Source organism: Pollachius pollachius (assembly GCF_949987615.1).
Source record: "Pollachius pollachius genome assembly, chromosome: 5".
Classification (NCBI taxonomy): domain Eukaryota; kingdom Metazoa; phylum Chordata; class Actinopteri; order Gadiformes; family Gadidae; genus Pollachius; species Pollachius pollachius.
This window is the reverse complement of record NC_136938.1, coordinates 11,081,931-11,100,278: the sequence shown is the minus strand read 5'-3', so window position 1 is coordinate 11,100,278 and position 18,348 is coordinate 11,081,931. Positions and strand designations below refer to the sequence as shown.

Below are 18,348 nucleotides of genomic sequence, written 5' to 3'. Positions count from 1 at the left end.
TCTGATTTGAAGGGGACACTATTAACAGCCCACTTTATGTTAACGGAACCAGTGTCTGAACTGTTGTTGAGACCTCGATAATTACATCTAAATGTTGGCCAATCATTGGTCAATTGAACACGTTCATCTGGACTACACCAAATGAGGGTTATCACTCTTTCGAAGCCAGTGGCCACAATGCTTTTCTGCTAAAGTAGCCTGTTATCCTGGCATGTACATGGAAGGGTGACAATAAGGAGAGTTAAGCTTAATTTATACTTCTGCGTTGAATAGCTGCTGTGGGTACGCCGTAGCTTACCTGAACCTCTCCAAAAATGTAATTGCACGTCGGGATGCAGAACGATAAATGTGAGCCCTGGGTTGGATAACCACAGTATACCCATGGCGGCGATTCGATACAGAAGTATAAATCAAGCTTTAGTGCTAGCGCCAGTCCGTTGTTGGATGCATGCAAATGTAGTTCTTGCTGCAGTTTGTACTGAACCACTGCTCGCTATGTTCATTTTAAACGTCTCTGGGTGTCTTTTGCCTGCAACAAGTCTGTGAAATCAAATTGTAATTTGGCTCTTTCTAACAATGTATAATGTTATCTTAATTCACTAATGCTTCCTTGGCCAACATCCTCGCGGTTATTTGGGATTCCCACTTCGGCCACACCATGCTAAGAAATATATGTATTCGCTGGACTGTAAGACTTCAGTATGCTGAACACTGACATCTAAAATAGTTGAAGAGTAAATCATATTTGAATAAAAATTGTACTCTGATTGACTGGTTGGTGTCAGAGGATCTCACTTGCCATGTTAACTCGCTCTAATTTGTGCCAATCACAATCTGTGATTGCAATGACCCCTGTTGCGCCAGAGGTGGCGCTGTCATTGTCTTTTTTTTTCCTCTCAGTGTTAGGTTACTCTTTAAAGAGCGTCCTGTCTCGTTTTGAAATTGATTTCCATCCACAGTAATTGGGTTCTCTCTCAGCAAGGTTGTGTGCGACTGTTCTGACGTGTGTGTGTGTGTGTTTGTGTGTGGCTCATAAACAATAGTTATGGTATCCACTTAAGAAAAAGATTCCTCTGCTGTTGATGAAATATCTGTTAGAATTATTCAGACTGTATTTCTGTGTTTGTTTGTTCATTTATTTATCTATCAAGACCAACAAGGTTTCAGTAACTGGAAGAAGGTACAGAATGGAGATGAGGTGGTCGGGCCAGAGATAAGAAGAGTGCATGAGAAAAAGGAAAGAAACAGAATTAGGGATGAAAAAGAGGGGGGAGGGAGAGGGAGGTAGGGGGAGAGAGAGGAAGGTAGGGGGAGAGATGGATGGAGATGGAGAGAGAGCAAAGGGTGAACTGTATCCATGGAAACATGAGGAAAGAGTGATGGAAGAGAGAATGAGAGGAGAAAGAGTGATGTAGTTTGGAACTGAGTTAGAATAGAAGTGGTAGAATGAAATGGTATGGCTGCCATTGCTGCACCTCCAAGTGCCTCCATGCTTACTGAGATACGTAGGTTTTTTGTAAAATGCTCATCTTCTCCAATCATTGTTTTTAATTGTATAGCTTGCTAATGATGTACTTCATCGGGCAACTCCAAATCAGCTAAGCATAGACAAAATCATATGGCAATTAAATAAATAAAGAGGCTACTTATATTGTAATGGTTGATTACTGAATTTACACACACACACACAAATGTTTATGCATGTGTTGTGTTATTGGCTAGTAAACATTGGTTAAACTAAGGCATTTTCTGAGTATACACAGTAGCCGCTACATAAATCCACAAATGTCATATAAAAGTTATCTGCTGACACACCATATGGAATTTATACAAGGTATGCTTTTTTGTAACTCATAGTTATTTAGTCGCTCAATTTTAAACTCCTTCCTTGATTCATTGGGAAGTCACAGTATTCAAGTTAATTGTTAAAATTGCAATGTTTTCAGTGGCTGTAATTATTTGCACGACTCGTTCCCCAGATGTCTTTCCGACCTTCACCAAACCCTTACCGAAACCTAAAAGCCTCAAACTAATACCAAAACAAAACAACCATCCTTTTCCTTATCAGTAAACCAAACCATTTCTTCATGGAATAGAGAATAGGATCTATGTCCAGGATGTATATAAGTTAAGTTGCACCCTATAGAGGCATTGTTATCTTCCGGTTTTACAACCCATTCCATAATCGCAAATTATTGACATTTTTTTTGTAACAGAAGGATATAAACTGCTGTGTTTGTAGCGTTTGAAGATTTCATTCAGAACAGCCTTGCTGTCAGTTGGAGCTGCAGAAGGAACGGTGATCACATTTGTTTGACCAATTCGGCTGGCCAAAGACAACCGGACAGCTGAGACTTGATTGAACATGCAATTTTCGACGGCTTTCTGGGTCCGGACCATGGGTGCGTGATACCTGCCAGTCCTGGATACAGGCCTAGTTTTGTAGTCCAGAGTAAGGTCAGCCATTAAGGGTGCTCCTTCCACTTCCTGTATGGTGAGAGCATCCCCTAGTTAAAGGCCACACGTCTCCTTAATGTTATCCCTGGACTATTTATATAGACAGAGTTCCAAACACTAAAGACGTGGTGGTGGCAAAACCAACAGGGATTTTTTTGTGTTTTTCCAGCTGAATATCCGTCCTCTGCATGATTCATTCATAGACATGGCTGTAGTCTCTTGTTAGACACTGTTTTGGGTTGGACATAAATGGAATTAATGAAATGAGGATGTAAAAGGGTGTTTGTATTTCTCTCAGATAATGAACCCATGTGGCTAGTCTAAGGCCTTTTGTGGATGTCAAAATGCACCGTGCTCTTGTCATATAAGGCATTTTCTTACTGGAAGGTATAGAGGTGATAACATTGGGCATGTGATGAGTTTCAAACCAATGTTTTTTTGCGACAATACTGTTAAATCTAACATGATGTCTGTGATATCTTTCTGTCGTTCATTTCACTCCCTCTGTTTTATTCTTTCTATCAGTCTTTCTACCTCTCCTTTTCAGTTTTCTTTTCAGTTCTATTCCCCTCCCCCTCTTTCTGTTCCTCTTTCCTCCTCTCCCTCGTTCATTCTCCCCTCCCCCTCTCTCTCTCTCTCTCCCTCTGTCTTTCTCTTTTTTCTCTTGCTCTCGGTTTCCATCTCGCTCTACCCCTCCCTTCTCTCTCTCTTTACTTCTCTTTCTGTCTGTCTCTCCCTCTCTCTTCGTCTGTCTCTCTCCTCTCTCACGTTGCACACTGCCCCTCCTTCTCTTTCTCTCTCTCACGTTGCTCCCTGCCCCCATCTCTCCCTCTCTCTACGTCTCTCGCTCTTTCTCTTTTTTCTCCCTCTGTCTCACTCTGTCTGTCTCTCGCTCGCTCGCTCGCTTGCTCGCTCTCTCTCTCTCTCTCGCTCTTTCTCTCCGTAGCTTGCTTGTTCACTCTCTTGCTCTCCCTTTAACATCCTACCCTCCCCCTGCCTCCCATTTGCTTTCTCCCTCTCCTCTCGCACTCCACCATTTCCCTCCCTCATTCGTTGCCTCACTCGCTCATGGTCTCCCCCTCCCTCCACCGTTCTCTTTATCTCCTCCCCTCCCTCCCCCCTCAATCCCTCTTTCATTCCATGCAATCATCTGTTCTCCCTGGCTCTCTCCCTCCCTCCCTTCTGCTCTCTCTCCTGCTCTCTCGCTCTCTCTCTTTCCCTCTCTCTCCCTTTATCTGGCTCTATTTTGCTCACAGCCTTGCTCTCCCCCTCCTTCCTCTCTCTCACTCACTCACTCACTCACTCACCCTCTCACTCTCTCTCTGCTCGCTCGCCCTCTCTCCCTCCCTCCCTCCCTGCTCTCTCTCTCTGCCTGCTCTGTCTCTCTCTCTCTGCTTGCTTCTCTCTCTCTCTCTCTCTCTCTGCTCGCTCTCTCTCCTGTTCTTTCTCTCTGCTTCCTCCATTACGCCCCCATTTTGTCCTCTCCTCTGCTGTTGCCCTCTCTTTCCTCCATGTTCTCTCTATCCTGTTGTTGACCATTCCCCCATGCCATTTTTGATACAAAGTCTATTAAAAAAAACAGTTTCTTTGCAAACTTAAAGCAAACAAAACAATTCTCACATAATATGTAAAAAAACATTTTCTAAATAAGCGATTTTATTCACATTTTGTCGATTGTTTCTTAACTAAGCAAACAGCCTCTGGTGCCATTTAGTAGTGTCTGTGATTAACCCAAATACATTAGCTTGCCAACTGTACATCAATGACAGTTCAAACAAAACCCAAGGCTCAACCCTATAGCTAGGCTATCCCAACATTGGGTTAGCCTAGCCTAGGCTCAACAAGTGTCTAACATGTCAGGCTAGGAAGAAAGGCACACATGATAAGTGTCAGAGGAATGTAAACTAGATTAACCAGGCCTCGGGTCCACAGACAGAACACAATATTGTGATCGGGTCTAGTGTAACTGCCAGGATGGAGCAGAACCAGACCCTCACCTGGTGGTCAGGTGTTATGATGGTATGGACGCCCTCTAGTCTGGTCATAGCAAGAATGCATCAATTGTGTCTGTCTTAATGTTCCTTAATGTTAAATCCTAAAAGTAGAATCTATTGTCGTAAAATTAAGACCTCATGATACAGAATTTATTGAACTGGTGATTATATGCCAAGGTATGTTGATCACATGCCATATTATACATTACCAAGGTCTTCATGAGACAATTATTATATATTTTTTTCTTCCATTTTCATTCTATACTCTCATCTTGATATAGTCAAATAGAAGCTTACATAGAAAATAGTATCTAAAGAGCATAGCTTCAAGCTCACTGAGTGCAAGAATTAATTGGAAATAATATATCCTCAGCCCATGTAGATTTTAGCCAATCATAATGTACGCAAGCTAACGATCTAGCTCCACATGTTTCACTGTAAGTTAGTTGCATGGTACTGCACCTGGTTGCCTCTTGAGTTTTGTTAGATAATGTCTTAATTGGACTTGAAAGCGTCTAAAGCATTCACACCTGTATTTTTAGCTGTCCCGTTGTGAACGAATGGCCTCTGAGACTTTTGTAATGCTGAATGTCAAAGCTCTGTCTTACCTCTCTTAGTTAACATAACTTGTATGTACCTCCTAGTTATCTTTTATATCGAAGCTCACTGTCGTCTCCTAGCAAAATACCCATCTCTCAGCTAACTTTACATTCCCGCTTACATCTCCGAGCTAAATTGTAACTCCTACCTATTATGTATCTCTCGTAGCTAACTCTTACGTCCTCACTAAAATGTGTCTCCTAGCTAATATCCTAGATAATATTTATCCCCAAACTTACTCTTATGTCCTAGCTATTTCTCATGTCCTACCGAATACGTGTGTCCTAGCAAATAAATGTATGATATCAAATACATATCTCCTAGCTAACTCTTAATACATCTCTCCTAGCTGACTCGTATATCCTAGCCAACTCTTATATCTTAACTATATCTTGCATTGTTTCTACCTAATATTTATTTCCTAGCAAATACATATCTCCTAGAGAGCTCTTGTATCCTAGCTTACACATACTAGCTCTTCGACCTTCTTTGATAACTTCAAATAATTGAATATTCTGATGGAAAATTTGTATTTTGTGCTACTTAATTGAAAGTTCAGCTATCTGAACTTGTGTCTTGTATATGATCTAAGAGTTAATTCTGCAATATTTTTCATTGTTATTATTGTTGACTTTTGGCTTTTCTTACTAAATGCTGTGCAGGATATTCTTACTGTATACATGCCACTGAGTAGTGCCTGGTTTCTTTCGGCAGCTAGGCTAGTTTGAACATCTTAACTTGACAAAATGGTCAGGGAGGTTATGTTTAAAGCAACATGGGTGACAGCTCATATGGCAGCACTTCTTTGAGGACTACGATGGGGGGCAGTATTTTTGTGGAGGAGATTTGACTTTTTAAAAGTACACCTGTAACCCATGTACCTGCTGTACTCCACGACTACCACCCCATCAACCCACTCAAGAGCTGTATCGCAACCGCCTCTCAGAGTATACAATTTTTTTTGGAAGCATCAAGAATTTCATTTTGCCTGATTTAAATGATTTATATAGCCCACCTGGATGGCTACCTACCTATCTGCCTAGTGCCTATATGTGTGCACTCTTCCCGTGCAGTCATTGTGTATGTGTGATGTCTTCCACCATGGAGATTTTTTCAGTTGTATACTTCAACAAAACTTGCATATGCTTACTTTTTCCAAATTGCCTACCCTAAATTTAGACATCAAGATATTTTATTTTATTTATCTTCTTTATTTTCCTCTTTAGTGGTAATAATACAATTTGTTTTTCTTTACTGTGTAGGGGGGCATTGCGATCCAATAAAACAAAGTATATAGGGTCAATTGTTTTTATTATTTCGTTTTCCGCACCCCAGACCTTTTGGTTTGGTAGCTGACAGTCGAGGTAGCGGTCCTCTGTTTGGTGTTTTATCTTTTAGCCAAATGGTGAATGATTAGCAGGCCTATTTAATGCATCATTAGCAATAGCATCATACCTTCCTACTCCCCTCCAACTTCCTCCCTAGATCTATGTAGTTCTCCCTCCATCTTCCTTATTCTTTTTTACCGCATTCTGCTCTACTCTTCCCATCCCCCTCCTTCTCTTTCTCTTTTCTGTCTCTCCCTTCTCTCTCTCGCTCTTACTCATTCACTCGCTCACTCCCACCCTCCCCTCTTTTTCTCCAGTATTCTCTCTCTCTCTCTCTCTCTCTCTCTCTCTCTCTCTCTCTCTCTCTCTCTCTCTCTCTCTCTCTCTCTCTCTCTCTCTCTCTCACATTCATCATCATCGTTTTTGAGTAGAGAAAAGTATAGGAAGATTTTTTTTTGTGCAGACTTGGATACAAGAGAGAGGAACAGAAACAAAGAGACAGTGAGAAAGCAAGACAGAGAGATAAAAATGGAGACAAACAAAAAGAGGCAGTGGCAGACAGACGTACATGCAGAGATAGGGACAGGGATACTCAGACAGACGGGTACAGATGCATAGACAGGCAGAGATGGGCGGGGACATCAACAGCCAGACAGGAAGACAGCAAGAGATACAGGCAGAAAATCATCCATTGAATCAGATAGACCTGTACAAATTCAGACAGACAGGCAGTGATACAGACAGATGGGTATAAAATCCCACAGGCAGAGAAACACAGGGACACTGATTCTCAATAAATGTATAGGCAGTATATGGGTAGATGTACAGACAGATAGATAGACAGACAGGCAGTGGATCAGAAGAGCAGTGAGAAAGGTAGACAGGAAGTGGTAGTCAGACAGACATGCATAAAAACAGTCATACAGATAGGCGGAGATGGTCATACAGATAGTCAGACAGACAGGCAGATACAGAGAGAATAAAATATGAGTAAGAGTCTGAATGATGGGTAGCAATAAAATAAATAATTCCTGTCAATTTATTTTCACTTTTTGTTGCGTGTGCATAGCACTAATCCATCACTGAACTATCAGGGAGCGAACACACTTATTAGTTTGGGGGGTGTGGGTGGTGGAGAGACATGTGTCTGTGTTTGCGTCTGTGTAATCCCACAGCCACTACTGGCACTGTGTTGAAGGGAAGAGGGGCAGGGGGGCGGGGCTTACATAGGCCACCTCCTCCCCCCCTCCCTCCCGCCTCTTCCCCTCACGTATAAATAGGAGCCGGAGCGCAGCCTTGTTGTCACTCACACACTCAACCGAGAGCAGGATGAGGTCCCTCAAGCACCTGAAACATCACAGCAGGAGGAGTGTGGTAAGTTTGAGAAAGGGGGAGATAGAGAGAGATAGAGGGAGGGGGTAGAGAGAAAAGGAGTGTGGCTGATGATGGTGTTGTATTGGGTTGTGGTGGTGGTGTGTCTGCTGATTGATCGCAATTGGTGGAGTTGAAAGGCAAAGATTGCAGTTACCTGCGTTCTTCTCGACTCGTACGCTTTGTGAAGTTGTCGCGAGCACTCACTCTTATCTATTCCTCTGTTCTTGGCATCTATGTTTGTTTGTAAAGTGTCGGCGTACGTTGCGTAAAAGTCAGTCATGGCGGCCAACCAACTGCTTTTTTTTTGGGGTTGTCCTCCCAACTGCTCTCTCAACTCCTTTAGACGACGCGTGTGTCGCTCACCTCGTCCAGCTATGGGTTTTGTGTCTCTTGTTTTGTCTGGCTTTCATTTCTCATTTTATTTCTCTGTCCTTCTTTCTCAGTTTCTCTTTGCCTCTCCCTCTCTCTCCCCCTCCCTTCTCTCTCTCTCGTTCTCTCTCGCTCTCTCTCTCTCTCACTCATTCTCTCTCCCCCTCCCTTCTCTCTCTCTCACTCATTCTCTCTCTCTCTCTCTCTCTCTCTCCCCCTCCCTTCCCTCTCTCACTAACATTCTGTCTCTCTCTCATTCTCTCCCCCTCCTTCCTTGCTCTCTCTCCCCCTCCCCTCTCTCCCTTCTCGCTCACTCTGTCACTGTCTCTCTCTCTCTCTCTCTCTCTCTCTCTCTCTCTCTCCTTTATCTGCTATTTTGCTCACTGCCTTGCTCACCCCTCCCTCCTCTCTCAGTCACCCTCTCACTCTGCTCTCTCTCTGCTCTCTCCTTCTCTCTCTCTCAGCCCTATTTCTCCCTCCCCCCTCTTCTCCTTATCTCTCATTCACTCCCTCTTGCCTCTTTCATTTTCTTCTCCCCTCCCTCAGTCTCTCTTGTTCTGCCTGTTTCTCTCTCTATCTCTTGCTATCTCTCCCTCTCTCTATCTGCTCTGCTTCTCTTTCCCCTCCCATTGCTCTCACTGTAACTGCTCTGCGTCTCTCTCTCCATGTCACTGTCTCTCTGTCTCTGTGTCTCTCTCTCTGTCTCTCTCTCCCTCTATTTTTTACTTACTTACTTCGTCCTTCTCTTCTAGCCTCTCAGCTCTTCTGTTCTTTTATTTCTTAATCTCAGTTCTTTCTTCCCCCTCTCCTGTTTGTGTGTATCAAGATAAGATGGCCTGTGGACACACACACACACACACACACACACACACACACACACACACACACACACACACACACACACACACACACACACACACACACACACACAGTGTATTTAATAACCAATAGCTTAGATATTAGATAAGATTTGGACATACACACGCACATGCACATACACACATTCACACACACAGAACACCACCTCTGGGGTTATGCATGAGGGTGTCTTTAATAACCAATACCTCAGATATTGGAGCAAGATCTTTCACTGGCACAGTGCTTTGTGATTGGCCCATGGAGCCCATCACAGATTTGCAGCCAGGACTTTAAGTTGAGGAGGCAGATGGTACCTTTGATCAGACCTTCTACCTTCTAATTACCTCCACATCGTATTTTGTGACTTCTGTCTTTCTATTGTTTGGACCACAGACACATTAATGCATTGGGCGACATTTGATTGGAGGCTGAAGCTCCATAACTTGGTGCAGTTTGCTGGATAGATTAATGCCATGGTCCCATTTGTTGGTGGAAAGATTCTAACCACAGCACCATTGGAGGACGCACCGTGACCCAATTGGCTTCCTCCAGCAAGTAGCCAAACTGGTCACTGTATGGACTGGTCTAGAGATCTGTAAACATCACCATCCTCCTAGACACTGGTTGTTTATGTAGAGAACAGGATGATTGGATGGTGGATTCCTCATCTATGGCAGCATCGTTCGACACTCTAGGAACTACAACATTAGACAAGACAATGGAGGATTGACACAATCTTTCTTCAATCATCTCCCATCTTATCTTTGAACTAAACTTTTAGAGGAAAAGTTCAATGGAGGGGGATGTTGTTTAAGGCCTCCCGGTGGACAGCTGTCTAACTCTGTGTGTGTGTGTGTGTGTGTGTGTGTGTGTGTGTGTGTGTGTGTGTGTGTGTGTGTGTGTGTGTGTGTGTGTGTGTTCCCCCCAGGAGGAGGCGAGCCGGCGCCTGGGTAGATGTGAGCCCAAGGTGATGGCCAGGCTGGTGGACGCAGGCACACAGACAGACCCCGTCGTAGTGCTGTCCTTGGCCCAGGCCGCCGTGCTAGGTCTCATCTCCCAGAATGAAGTGTTCGGCGCCACGATCGCCCCCAACGGCTTCTACACCGGCGAACCCAAGGAGTCCCCCGCGCCGCCAGTAGACGGAGTGGACTACGAGTACGCCGACCAGCTGATCGGAGCCAACGGAGACTACCTGGGAGACACCTTGGGAGAGGACGGCCACATGCAGCCCAGCTGCAGCCAGCGGCGCTGGCAACAGGGGCACCCCCAGCACCCCGACAGCAAGATGGTGGGCCCCGACCGCCACGGCGTCCAGGGCGACGGACCCTCGTCCCACGTCAAGGGGGAGGGCGTGGCCTCGGCCATGAACTCCTGCGTCCACATGCTGAACAACATGGCGCCCCGCGGCGGGCTGGTGCAGGTGGACCCCGCCACCCTGCGCTCCAACAAGAGCTGCAGCGAGTGTGACCGGGACGCGCCCGGCCCCCCGCCGCAGCAGCAGCAGGCCAACTCCCACGTGCACGGCCCCCCGCCGCAGGTGGGCCACAGAGGAGGAGGCGGCGGCGGCGGCGGCGGCGGCGGTCCCGGGGAGCAGGGCCACAGAGGAGTCGGCGGGCCGCGCGGCATGGGGCCCCACGGGCGGGGAGGGGCGGGGGGAGGGGTGCGGGAGGTGGAGGAGGACTCCCCGGGCAACAGCATGATGAAGGCCAGCCAGCAGGACGAGGCCATCAGCAGCTACTTCCAGACCAGCGAGGTGGGCAGCTACGACTCCGGGGACATGGGCATGGGGGGCGACTACGAGGACAGCGGCCAGGGGATGATGTGGGCGGACGGCGGGGCAGGGGCAGCCGGAGGAGGAGGCGGAGCCGGAGCGGGGGGGCCCGGAGGGCCCGCGCCGGCCGCGACAGCGCCAGGGGCGGGGCCCCACGCACAGCACCAGCACCCGCCGCCCCCTCGACGGCACGGCGGCCGGCGGGTGGACCGCCTGGACATCAACATCCAGATCGACGAGTCGTACTGCGTGGACGTGGGCGACGGCCTCAAGCGCTGGAAGTGCCGCATGTGCGACAAGTCGTACACGTCCAAGTACAACCTGGTCACGCACATCCTGGGCCACAACGGCATCAAGCCGCACCCCTGCCCCCAGTGCGGCAAGCTCTTCAAGCAGCCCAGCCACCTGCAGACGCACCTGCTCACCCACCAGGGCACGCGGCCCCACAAGTGCGCCGTGTGCAAGAAGGGCTTCACGCAGACCAGCCACCTGAAGCGCCACATGCTGCAGCACACCGACGTCAAGCCCTACAGCTGCCGCTTCTGCCGCCGCGGCTTCGCCTACCCCAGCGAGCTGCGGGCCCACGAGGCCAAGCACGAGCGCGGCCGCTGCCACGTGTGCTCCCAGTGCGGCATGGAGTTCCCCACGTACGCCCACCTCAAGCGCCACCAGACCAGCCACCAGGGCCCCCACACCTTCCAGTGCACCGAGTGCAACAAGTCGTTCGCCTACCGCAGCCAGCTGCAGAACCACCTGCTGAAGCACCAGAGCCCGCGGCCCTACACCTGCTCGCAGTGCGGCCTGGAGTTTGTGCAGCTCCACCACCTGCGGCAGCACTCGCTCACGCATAAGGTACGGCCCGGCGCCACGGCCGCTGACGCCTCCCCGGGGGGCGCTGCCGCTGCCGCAAACGCCGCTAACGCCGCTAACGCCGCTAACGCCGCTAACGCCGCTAACGCCGCTAACGCCGCTAACGCCGCTAACGCCGCCGCAGCCTCCGTGTCGGAGGCTGCGGCGGCCGTTTGCAGCGGCCGTTTGCCGTTTGCAGCGGCCGTTTGCCGTTTGCGGCGGCGGCAACACGGCAGGAAGCAACGCCCAAACACACTGGCGGCACACCACCACCACTTATACCGCAGCACCACACTACACCACTAACAACACTGCAGCACGGCTAACACCGCACCCACCAACTCCACCAGGGCCCACAATACCCACACCGCCACGAACACTAACAGCAACAACACTTAACAGCCTCATCATCACTAATACCGACACCACACAACGCCGTAGTGAAGCCACACTCACACCACAACACCTCCCTTTGTACCACAACAACACTCGCAATAACACCACACCGCCACAACTAAAACAACAGCCCCACAAACACCACCACCACCGCCTCCGCAATATACACCACCACGACAGACAGCAACAACACCCCCACTCACACCACCACTACCGCTACAGCAAAATGCAATGGCTTCGCCAATAAACCGTCAGAAGGATGTTCGAATGACAAGAGAAGGCCAGCGCTCTTCTGCTGTCCCAACCACACCCACTCTCTCATCCCAACACTGAGGTCTGAGGGGACCCATAGGTAGAACGCGACGGGCACCGCTGCAGGCAGGTGCCTGGCCAATGAAACGGCAGGTTGCGTGTCTCCATGGCCAGCCAACATCCCCCCCGCCCTGTCGGAGGGAACAAAGCAGATTGTAAGAGCAGCTCCCACGGAGTTCATTAAGAAAGGGCTCCGTATTGTTTAGATGACGTTAATTCATGTAAACAAACTATTGAGCTTGAATCCTCCGCTGCTACGTGAAAGCCCTTGGCTTTTCTAATGCCGTGTTACAGTCATTGATTTTGCCAGTGATGATATTTGACTGCAGCTAGAGAGATGATTGCCGCGTATGCACTGTGGAGACTTCTACTGCACAGTGCAGAGCAGGCAATATTTATTAGGATAAAGTAGAGCGTAGCTAAATTAAGTGTTCCCCCCTCCAGCTATGGGAATTGTCTTAGCTTCATCAGATTAGAAGAAGGAAGTTGTGTTTTTTTGTATTTTTCATAGTTATGATATGACTATAGGGTGTCTTTATATTAGTGCATGATTGATGACCAGTTGGCCACACACACACACACACACACACACACACACACACACACACACACACACACACACACACACACACACACAGACACAGAACTTGTTATTTGATACATTCATTGATTAAATTGGTAAACATAGCGCTATTTTGATCTAATTTAAAATATTTTAGCTGTCATGATAATGATTGATTATAATACGTGAATGCTCATGTTAAAATGGATTACCTCAATGGTGAAATTGAATTTTTAACTTTTTAATTCAATCCGCACAGTAAATTGGTTGTTTTCCAGAGGCATTATTTATGCACGGTAGGCAGAGACTAAACAGGAAGTGCAGTCCGCCTGGTGAGAATAATTTATTTGAGGGTGTACGTGCGGCCCACCCCTCATTCCTCCTCACTGCTCCCTCTGGTGGCCTTAACAGCACCTACAGGTGAGAGGGAACATGTACAAATATGCTGCAAGTGGTGTAGACCTACAACTTAATATTTTCACACACAGTTATGCATACACATCTATTCATTACATTTATTTTGGTGGACTGATGTTATTTCTATAGTTGCATTGAAAAATGTTTTTAATTCCTTAAACCTTTCCTTAATAAATGATGACAGTAAATTGCCGTAGCTTGTCAATGGTTTACCTTTCCTAAAGGAAAGATACCTGAACACTGAAGTCAATAAGATGAGATTTGCTTTATTAATCACGGATGGGATATTTGGGTGTCACAGGCACAGCAGAAAGAACAAGGCCGTAATAAGAATGAAAAGAATACACTTTTCAAATAAAAGTATTATTTACCAAATATTTACTATAAACTAATTAATAATGAAACTATACAAACGTTTCAAAAATAGATACAGATAAAGATATCTTTACACACAATCTGAGTAGAACATTTAAATGCAGAATGAAAATGTGCTAGATTATTGAGGTAACTGTTGATGTGACTGTGCACTGCAGAAGTGCTATTAATAAACCACAGCACTCACCCCGATGTCATCTCTGGGTTTCCTCCTCAGGGGATGAAGGGACACAAGTGTGACGTGTGCTCCCGTGAGTTCACGCTGTCCGCCAACCTGAAGCGCCACATGCTGATCCACAACAGCATCCGACCCTTCCAGTGCCACGTCTGCTTCAAGAGCTTCATCCAGAAGCAGACCCTCAAAACCCACATGATCGTACATCTGCCCGTCAAACCCTTCAAGTGCAAGGTGAGCCTGGGGAGATGCCTTCATGGGGGGTTCCAACCCCTTGCCCTCCTGCTGAAACCCCAAAACCACTAAACTTTCGCATCAGCCATGTTGTCTGTAGGATGGTGTTGGCAGTGTATTGTAGTGGCTAGGGTGTTTGACTCCCAGTAAAACATGCACTGCGTTTGATTCCCGATGTCCTTTGCTGTACAAGTAGGCATCCTTGAGCAACATGCCTGAAACCTGCTTCTTATTTGATGAGATTTTTCTTATTTTACTGTTAGTACGTCTGCATAAAATCGACTGTGAAATACTAAATAGTGGGAGTTTCCTCATGCTTAACTTCATTTATAGTTGGGAGGAAATGGTTTCATTCTTTGAAGAGATGTTTTAGTCATGCTGTTTACAGACCACTCTAATGTCTAATGTTTTGCCTTTTCATCAACGATTAACGTATTCACAACCGACCTCTTGCTGCTTCTGTCCATTTTAGCTTTTCGATTTCAGCTAGCGGTTTCCCAGTTTAAGATTAACGTACGCAAAACAATGAATGGATTTTTATTCTATATATTTGAACTCGCCTCATGGCGAGTGATCCATCCAGGAATAAAAACTTCAACAAAGTGGCACCTTCAAAAAGTCCTTTGTAAGAATCTAATTTATATTTTCTTCCCCTTTATTGCTTCGCCCTTAGGTGTGCGGTAAGTCTTTCAACCGAATGTACAACCTGCTGGGCCACATGCACCTCCACGCGGGCAGCAAGCCCTTCAAGTGCCCGTACTGCACCAGTAAGTTCAACCTGAAGGGCAACCTGAGTCGCCACATGAAGGTCAAGCACGGCATGGACGTCTCCCCCGAGGGACAAGGTGAGCCTGCTTCAGATGTATGGAGCAAATCTTAATTGATCAACATTATGAGGAGAGCTGTATGATTGGAATATAGCCCAACTTTATTCATTACCATATCTGTATAGAGCAAAATTTTATTTATTCAAAGATGGAGCAAAACTTTATTTATTCACAGAACTGGATGGATCATGACTTAATTTATTTAAAAAAAACTATGGCCTAAAGCTGTATTTATTCAAAGAACTGAAGCCTTCTTTGAATGTAATTAATGGAAATGTATGCAAAACAAATTAATTATTTCATTATTAATCATAATAAATACATGGAGTAATACCCATTCAAAGTACTTAAGCTGGGCTATTGGCCATAACAATTCAACCTAACTTCAAAAACAAGTCAACAAAGGAAGAGAGGAATAGCTGGGGTGTGTGTGTGTGTGTGTGTGTGTGTGTGTGTGTGTGTGTGTGTGTGTGTGTGTTGTGCTTCGGAGAGCCCAGCTATAAACAAACGCCACCTGCAGCTAAACCAGATATGGTGCTAACAGTAGTGTTGGGGGCCAAGCTAGAAGAAAGGCAACCCTGCTAACCTTTCATTAAAGGAGAGTGTTGCGAGATAGGCAGAGGAATGTAGTGGTTAGGGTGTTCAAATCCCAGCCGAGAGGTACTGGGTTCAAAACGCAATGGCTACGACAGAGCAATAGGCAACCTTGAGCCAGATGTCCAAACTCGGACCTGCTCGATAATTACCCGTATATGAATTCCCTGTAAATTTTATTGGATCCAAGCAGCTTCTAACTGACTAGGTATTAAAGTAGTGTTAAGCGGACATCTAAATTACAATTATTAGTTATTTTATCAACCTGTGATAAACAACCTTTTAACATACTGTAGGTCGTTCCTGTGTGAAATGCAGTCATCGAGATACCGACGCAGTCAGTGTTTTTTTTTTTTGTCTACTTTCAGTAGATTGGTTACCTGGTTTAACTCAATTCCTTTCTTCAAAAAATAATTAATTCCATATATTGAGAGAATGGGCCTTCGTCACATAGCGACCATCTTGGTCCTTTATAACCCAGCTACCGTTTAGAACCAAGATGGCCGCTAAGCGAATCAGACCGTAACAGTTGATTTCATGATGAGGATGGCAGCTCTTTGTACTTGTTGAACAACCTTCTTCCGCCCTTTTTTTTCCCAGAAGGTCTTCCCGAGATGGAGGGCCAGTCCGATTACGAAGGTCAAAACTTCAACTTCACGTCGCCCGACAATATGGACAACGGTGGCTCCCAAAACCTCACTAAACTCACAACAGCAAATATGGACGACATGGAGGAGTATTACAACTTTGGGAAGGATACCAGCAGCTACACTACACCATGAATGGTGACAATATAGAAAAACTCTTGGTTGTGTCTTTCTTTTTTTCTTCTTCCTAGGCAGAAAAATGTACTAAAATTGCTGTCTGGGTGCGTTGAAAGAAACTGGAGTGCTTTTTTTTTTTTGTTTTTTTGCCATTTTGGCACCCAGGAGCCAGAACAGTTGAACTCTAAAGCCAAGACGGCGATGCACTTGGACTAAGACCTTGTTATAACTTGAGCGCTCGTAGCAGCGTCTAAGAGACTGTCGGCGCTGTCGGCCCCTTGAGCTCCTTCTTGGAACTACCGCTCTTTACCGACTCAACAAAAAAAAGAAAACATTTGGGCGGAATCGCCAAATCTCTATGTTGTGTGTATGTGTCAGTTATTTAACAAACAAAAAAGAAAAAGAAAGCGCAGCCATCGCGGTTTCATTTGATGTGCTAGAGTTTTGTTTACCATTACATAATTCACAGGAGAGAAAAAAAAAGAAAGCCCTTATATATTTTTACTGAAAGTGCCAGATGGATATGTTTGCAACTGAACTTTCATCGTGTCGGGTCTATTTACTCACTGTATATCGAGCGTTTGATACATAGTCACAACATATTGATGGGTTTCAATATACATACTAAACAATTCTAATAGTGGGGACCTGTTCCTAGCCATTCTTCGGTCAGAACAAATTGGTAATAAAAGTGTGTGTGTGTGTGTGTGAGAGAGAGAGAGATACCTGAGCAAGATGGTCCCCAGACCTATCAGTCTGTGTGGGACCTGCTGTTTGACTGACCCCTCAGTGGCCCCATTGCTTTAACAACAATATGGGATTAGAGACAGGTCTGGAAGGGAGAAAGAGTAGAACAGGATAAAGGTGAATACACATCAATTGTTAGATCTACTCCTTAAGAGCAGTGGAGGGATGGAGACAGATGTTTGGCAGGGAGCGGGATCAATCGCAGGATGAAGGCGCATCATATTTACTGTCTGATCAACTAAATATGGGGGTCAGAGACGGGGATCAGGTAGGGACGCAAGGGTGTGAGGGCAGGGTGAAGGGGTCATCAACTAACCGTATGGGTTAGAGACAGGGCTCTGGCAGGGAGGGGGATGGAAACAGAACGAGGCGAAACAATATTGAACGTTTTAGCGATTTCTCAGCAAATGCTTGAAGAATGCCTCTTCCCAGGTCTCTTGACCCTCGGTTAAGTGCTGTATGATGCCATAGAAAGACAACAAGAACAATACTGAATAATTTGTCCATTTGTGTATTTTAACAACCTCTCCGCAGTCTGTCTTCCTTTTGTCATGCCACTGTAGAACACTTGGGGCAGCAGTACCAGGCTTTGTGTGTGTGTGTGTGTGTGTGTGTGTGTGTGTGTGTGTGTGTGTGTGTGTGTGTGTGTGTGTGTGTGTGACACACATCTTGTGAGCGGATTTCTCCCGAGAACACTTAATTCCAAAGTTGCGACATCATCGCGTGGGCAAGCTGTGACTGAGCAACGGTTAGCCCTCTGACTGTACATACGATCTGCAGTGTTTAGTGTGTTAATCCACCATTTTCTTTTTCTCATTCACAAAATTTGCATTACATGACTCACCTGTAGTGGACATACTTGTTTTTAGAACTGAATAGTTATCCAGTGAACAGTACAATGCACTTTTCATGAAAGGTTTCAGTTTTCTCTGAAGGCTGTCTTAAATTAGTAAGAAACAAAAAAGAAGAGAGAAAGAGAAATGAAAACCGTATCTGCCTCAAGGAGTCGAGGACAAGAGACACAACAGTCTAGAAGCTTCCAGGCAACCATGACGGCAATATTATTTAACAGAAACAGATATGCCTTTTGTGTTTTGTTTGTTACGTATACTGCAGTTTCATTGACATGGAAATTAGATGGTTGTCAATTCGAATTAGGAATCGCAGAGAAAAAAGGTATTTTGAGTGGAGAATCAGCTGTAGGTTTATTGTTACTTGTAGTTTCAGTTAAATTCAGTGCTGCCTTCACATCACTTTCACTTGAATCAATTCAGTATTTTCTTTTGCCAACGAACAGGGCAGGAACAAACCTGATTTGGGGGGGGGGGGGGGGGGGGGGGTTTAT

The 18,348-nt window shown here is 45.9% G+C and overlaps 1 protein-coding gene across 2 annotated transcripts in view; it reads left to right on the top strand.

Moving 5' to 3' along the window:
* The window catches only part of znf710b (zinc finger protein 710b), a 22,266-nt gene extending 4,563 nt beyond the window's left edge, over nucleotides 1-17,703 (top strand). The window contains exons 1-5 of one of the 2 annotated variants that reach the window (XM_079736720.1): nucleotides 7,648-7,753; nucleotides 9,909-11,603; nucleotides 13,880-14,071; nucleotides 14,745-14,916; nucleotides 16,093-17,703. In XM_079736720.1, the coding sequence (XP_079592846.1) occupies nucleotides 7,709-7,753; nucleotides 9,909-11,603; nucleotides 13,880-14,071; nucleotides 14,745-14,916; nucleotides 16,093-16,274 (2,286 nt within the window). In that variant the 5' untranslated portion in view covers nucleotides 7,648-7,708 and the 3' untranslated portion in view covers nucleotides 16,275-17,703. Of the gene's footprint in view, nucleotides 1-7,647; nucleotides 7,754-9,908; nucleotides 11,604-13,879; nucleotides 14,072-14,744; nucleotides 14,917-16,092 lie in introns of those variants that run through there. The other variant, XM_079736721.1, reaches the window with a different exon arrangement.
* The last annotated feature ends 645 nt before the right edge of the window (nucleotides 17,704-18,348 follow it).